Consider the following 5693-nt stretch of genomic DNA (forward strand, 5'->3'; position numbering starts at 1 on the left):
TCAGCCTATAGGATTGGACATATTATTATTATTATTATTATTGTTTTTGTTGCTTTTTTGATGTAAATGTGACCAGAGCGAATACCTTACTCGTACTGATTTGGTATGTCATGGAAGTAGGAATATGCAACTGTAATGATTGAAGGTATCAAGGCAAGTGATGAGTATTGAAAAATTTTGCATTCACATAACAATGAATGCTATGGTTAAACATGGTTAAGTGGTTCATTGTCTCAAATCATGATTTGTCTACAGAAGATGAATGTTAGATTGTCATGTCTTTACACCCGTGTGAGAAACACTATTCTCACATCATGTCTGTACACACTGATTGGTACAGGAAATACATTGTAAATACTGTAAACATCTATGTCTCAGTTTGAATAAATCTAGGAATGTTTTCTTCACCATCTTAAATTTGTCTTTTATTATCATTTAACATTATAGTAAATCCATTTTCATCAGAAAATTTTTACCAGATCAAATGTACTGATTAAATAATACATATTTATGATTTCACCTTCAAGATGAAATAGAGCTTTACTATAAATTAAGAAATTATTTCCATAAAGAATTCTGCATTATGTTAATGTTGTTAATATTTTTTTTAATTGCAGGAAGCAAAATGTCCAGTTCCCTTCTGTCTGAATATTAAACATAAATTACGACAACAGCAACTTCAGCAGAGATTACAACAAGCTCAGATTTTGAAAAGACGTATTGCAAGTATGGCAACCATGCAAAACAGAGGTGGTCTCCCTAATCAGATACCACAAACAAGTCCAGGTGGACCCACAACTCCAACCCAAGCATCTCCAAGTCCTCAGCATCATGTATCTCCTTTACCACCACAACCAGGTATTGGTGTTAAACCTACAACAAGTGGTCCACCAGCTGGTGCTTTACAAGCTGTGCAACAAGTACAAGCTGCTGCTGCAAGGCAACAGGCACCTCATATTGGTGGATATGGAAAAGGAAATGCCATGGTAAATCCTGGTCCTACTGGTCCAGGAATGATGCAGATTCCTCAGATACAACATCAGATGCAAAAGCCAATGGGCCAAGTAATACCTAATGTTGGAAATCAAATGATGCAAAACATGGGAGGAATTACGTCTTGGGATAATTCTGGTTATAACCAGTCGAGCATGTCTCAGAACCCACAATCACAACCACAGTTGGGTCTTCGACAACCAGTTCAATTAATGGGGCCATCTGCAGGAATACCTAATTCGTTAGGTGGTCCTAGTGCACATATGGGTCCTCCTCAGACAGCACCTGGCCCAGGTACAAATCCTGGTGGACAACGTCCAAATCAAGCATTACATCAATTGTTACAGACATTAAAATCTCCAAATTCTCCGCAACAGCAGCAACAAGTTTTACATATCTTAAAAAGCAATCCTCATTTAATGGCAGCATTTCTAAAGCAGAGGACAGCACAACAACCAACTCAACAACAACAGCAGCAGATGATGGTAACTGGCCAGGGAAACCTTGTGTCAACTCCACCACCTCAAGCTGGTCCTACAAATCAACTAACACAACAACAACAACAGTGGTATCAAAAACAGCAATTAATGGTCATGCAACAGAGGCAGCAGCAGCAGCAACAACAACAAAGTCAGTTTCCTCCACCACAGGCTCCTTTGTATAGTCAACGACAAAGGGCAACCCATCCAATAAATTTTAATCCTCACCCACAGAACTTTCAAGGTGAAACAGGAAATCAGTTTCAATTTCAGCAAACCCAACAGCAAATATTAATGCAGCCACAAGTCCAACAGTTGAAACAACAAATGGCTTCTCCTACACACCCTCCTATGAGTCCACAACAGGCAATGATGGTTCATACTCAACCGGTTCCATCACCTCAACAATTAATGCAACAAGTGCAGTCACCACCACCTACCCATTTACCTCAAACTGTTAGATCTCCACAGCCATCACCTAGAACTCAAACACCACAACCAATTCAATCTCCTCATTATCCTTCACAGACTCATTCTCCACATCCTAGTTTGTCTGGTGCTGGTTTAGGAGGAACTGATCAATTGACATCTAATATGATGCTTCCTCAACTGTCCAGTACAACATCCGCGCATCCCAGTATAGCCAGCCAGTTACAAAATCCCGACATGGGACTCTCGCGAGACGATACTGAGATACGTTTAACACCGCAAGAGCAGCTCAATAAGTTCGTGGAGAACTTGTAAAAATTAAATGAAACATTCAATAAGCTGTCAACTTGTGCAGAGGCATCAATATTTGGGAAAAGTTATTTTGAAAGAACTAATTGATGCAGATTTGGTACAAGATGTTTTATTACAGTAAATTTTATATCCTGCATGTGGACATACATAACAGATGGACTTTGTGCAGAAGTTTTTTTACGGAAATGCACTTGTATATTCTTAAATATGTGTTAAAATTAAATTTTTGTATAGTTCAGATTTGACCATTTCCTCATTTCCTTCAGTATAAAAAGTGCTAGACCCCAAATTATCCATTTCCCATTTCACTGTTGTGTAGATATTTCTGAATGATAATGCTTTTTTGCCTACACCTCTAGTAAATTTAATCAATTCTGGTTTGCCACAATAACTCTTGTAGTAACATTGTGTCATGCTTGTGAATTCATTCACATTGTATCTTTGGAGTAAAAATTACAGACTAAATCCTACATTTTTCTTACTTGCATGACATGCCTACTTTTTCTTCAAGTCCAACTTGGGGTCAAGTGGTCTTCAAGTCCAACTTGGGGTCAAGTGGCATATTGTGATAACACGAGGATAAAAAGTTGGCAAGTGTGTAACTAGAAATCCTCACTATATAGTAATGTATTTATTCGTAGTTATAGTGGAATTACAATTTCTTTACTGTTGTCAACATTCCAGGGGTATATAAGGTTAATGTCAAAAGCCCCCTCACTTAAATAAAATGTCATAAAGAGAACGAACATTGGCCAGAGGAACATGCTCTGATAAGAGCAAGTATTATTATTATTATATTATTATTATTATTATTATTATTATTGTTTTTGTTGCTTTTTTGATGTAAATGTGACCAGAGCGAATACCTTACTCGTACTGATTTGGTATGTCATGGAAGTAGGAATATGCAACTGTAATGATTGAAGGTATCAAGGCAAGTGATGAGTATTGAAAAATTTTGCATTCACATAACAATGAATGCTATGGTTAAACATGGTTAAGTGGTTCATTGTCTCAAATCATGATTTGTCTACAGAAGATGAATGTTAGATTGTCATGTCTTTACACCCGTGTGAGAAACACTATTCTCACATCATGTCTGTACACACTGATTGGTACAGGAAATACATTGTAAATACTGTAAACATCTATGTCTCAGTTTGAATAAATCTAGGAATGTTTTCTTCACCATCTTAAATTTGTCTTTTATTATCATTACCAGATCAAATGTACTGATTAAATAATACATATTTATGATTTCACCTTCAAGATGAAATAGAGCTTTACTATAAATTAAGAAATTATTTCCATTTTATTGTGGAACATAGTGTAAATCATAATTTTTTATGTTAATTAATAAAAATGAAATATAAAAGTTGATTGTTTTTATTATACTATCTTACAGTACTTAGAAAATAATTTATCAATTTATATCTTGCTTTAATAATTGATAAAAATCAAGGCACAGTTTTATTTTAAATTGTATTTAATATATAGGATGACCAAACCAAAGTAGAACTTGTGAGAAGTTGACAGCATTGCAAGGCAGACTTGGCAATAGTACGAGCCAATGGTGCAAGAAGCACCACCGGTTGGCAGCGTCACAAAGCTTGCTTTGCAATGCTGCCACTATTCTACTTTTGTTCGATCATCCAGTATAATTAAATGATATAAAATTTTATTTTAAAAAGTTTAGATTGGAATTTTAAAATAATTAAATATTTGATAAATATTTTTATAGTCAGATCAATCAACATTAAGTAATGCTGCCATTTTATTTATTACAAAATTTAACTTAAAAGTACTTAATTCATTATTAAGTACTTCAGAAATCTCTTAAAGAAAAGATATTCCAATAGAGGTCAAACCTATAACAGCTACAATTTTCAAGTCTGGCTTTGGGTCAGTTTTCAAGCTATTTCTAAATTTTATTTATTTATTAATTACAACCTGGAAGTGTATCCATTCTGGATTACTAAATTTAGCACTAAAAGTAAATTGTATTTAAAAGCTCATAAATTCTGGTTGTTAATATATATATATATATATAAAAGTCAATTGAATATAAGTATATAATTATTTTGTATAATTTTATCAGGATGGTGATATATTATTTATAATTATTTGATATTTTTTAATACTAGTGCTTTTGAGATAATGAGAATTAATGAAAAATGTAATTGTGATCACTTACAATTGTGAATGATTTTTCCAAAGGCTGACTTTAAAATTTATTTTCAATAATGTGATATTTTTGGTTTAAAATATATATCATTGAAAATAGCTGTTAGAAGAATGATCTGTAAAAATGCTGGTGATCTTAAAAATTTATGTAAGATTATTTTTCAAAATTGATTCAAATTATATTCTTAATTTTATATTAAGAAGTAACATTAAGTTTATAAAAAGAGTAAAAGTTTTTTGAATTTAGTAAGTTATTTGCTTTTGAAACACAACTATAAACATTCTTTCATGTTTTATATATTATTATATATAATTGGTGAATTTTATCTCATTATCCAACTAAATTTTATTTAAAAAATGATGATGATATTCATTTTCTATTACATAAAGCTGTTACTTCTCTGATAATGACTACTATGTATAATAATTTATAATCTAATCATGCTTTTTGAACTTCATTCCATTCCATGACAAACCATGAATGTTGCCTTTATAGAGAGATTCTTGGACACTTGTGTCAATAAAGAAAGAGTATTATATATATAAGAAATTCCAAACGTTATCAGAACTGAGTATTGGTTGAAGTATTCATATGCAATATGTAAAAATATATATATATATATATTNGAAAGCTACTCCAAAATTAACAAACATAAAAACAAAGACGACAATTACATAAAATTAAAAATACGTTGTTATACATTAAATACAATATAAATTAAAGTAAAAATATATATATATATATATATATAATTTAAGTGTGATAATTTTAGGAAATTTATTCAACATTGATGTTTTATTTTTGAAGGATATCACTTGATGACAGAGTGAGAATTTTTATTGAATATTTCTGAAAGACTTGCAGATTGCAAGTTTACTTGATTAATAATACTTAGTATTTTAAGATAATTCATTATTTATCTTCAGTTTAAGGTATAATTCATATTGTCTGATAAAAATTTTTGTCATGTGGAATTTCGGTGAGAATATATGTTGAAATTTTCATCTTTGTTCTATAAGGAGGTTGCATCTACAATCAAATTTGTATAATTTTTGTCTTTTCCCATAAATGTGAAAATCTGTACTGAAATATTTGATAGTTCCCCGAATTCCCAGGTGTGTACCACAAGTGCAATAGTAACACAAGATAAACACCAACAAGTACAAAGACAATCAAATGAAAGAACTGTAGAAGGAAAGTCGGAATATCAAGTACCGTACCTGCAAGCCTATCCAAACACTACTGTTGATAGGTTTATTTATTTTCTTTTGAAAGAATAGAAATACCTAAAAGTT

The 5693-nt window shown here is 31.9% G+C and overlaps 1 protein-coding gene across 1 annotated transcript in view; it reads left to right on the forward strand.

The window, feature by feature from the left end:
- The window catches only part of LOC111638244 (histone acetyltransferase p300-like), a 36054-nt gene extending 33603 nt beyond the window's left edge, over window positions 1-2451 (forward strand). Inside the window, exon 9 of the mRNA XM_023383903.1 lies at window positions 618-2451. Within this exon, the coding sequence (XP_023239671.1) occupies window positions 618-2216 (1599 nt within the window). The 3' untranslated portion in view covers window positions 2217-2451. The remainder of the gene's footprint in view (window positions 1-617) is intronic.
- Window positions 2452-5693: the final 3242 nt, after the last annotated feature.

This window comes from Centruroides sculpturatus, unplaced genomic scaffold, assembly GCF_000671375.1.
Source record: "Centruroides sculpturatus isolate CEXI.00-Female unplaced genomic scaffold, Cexi_2.0 scaffold938, whole genome shotgun sequence".
Taxonomy (NCBI): Eukaryota; Metazoa; Arthropoda; class Arachnida; order Scorpiones; family Buthidae; genus Centruroides; species Centruroides sculpturatus.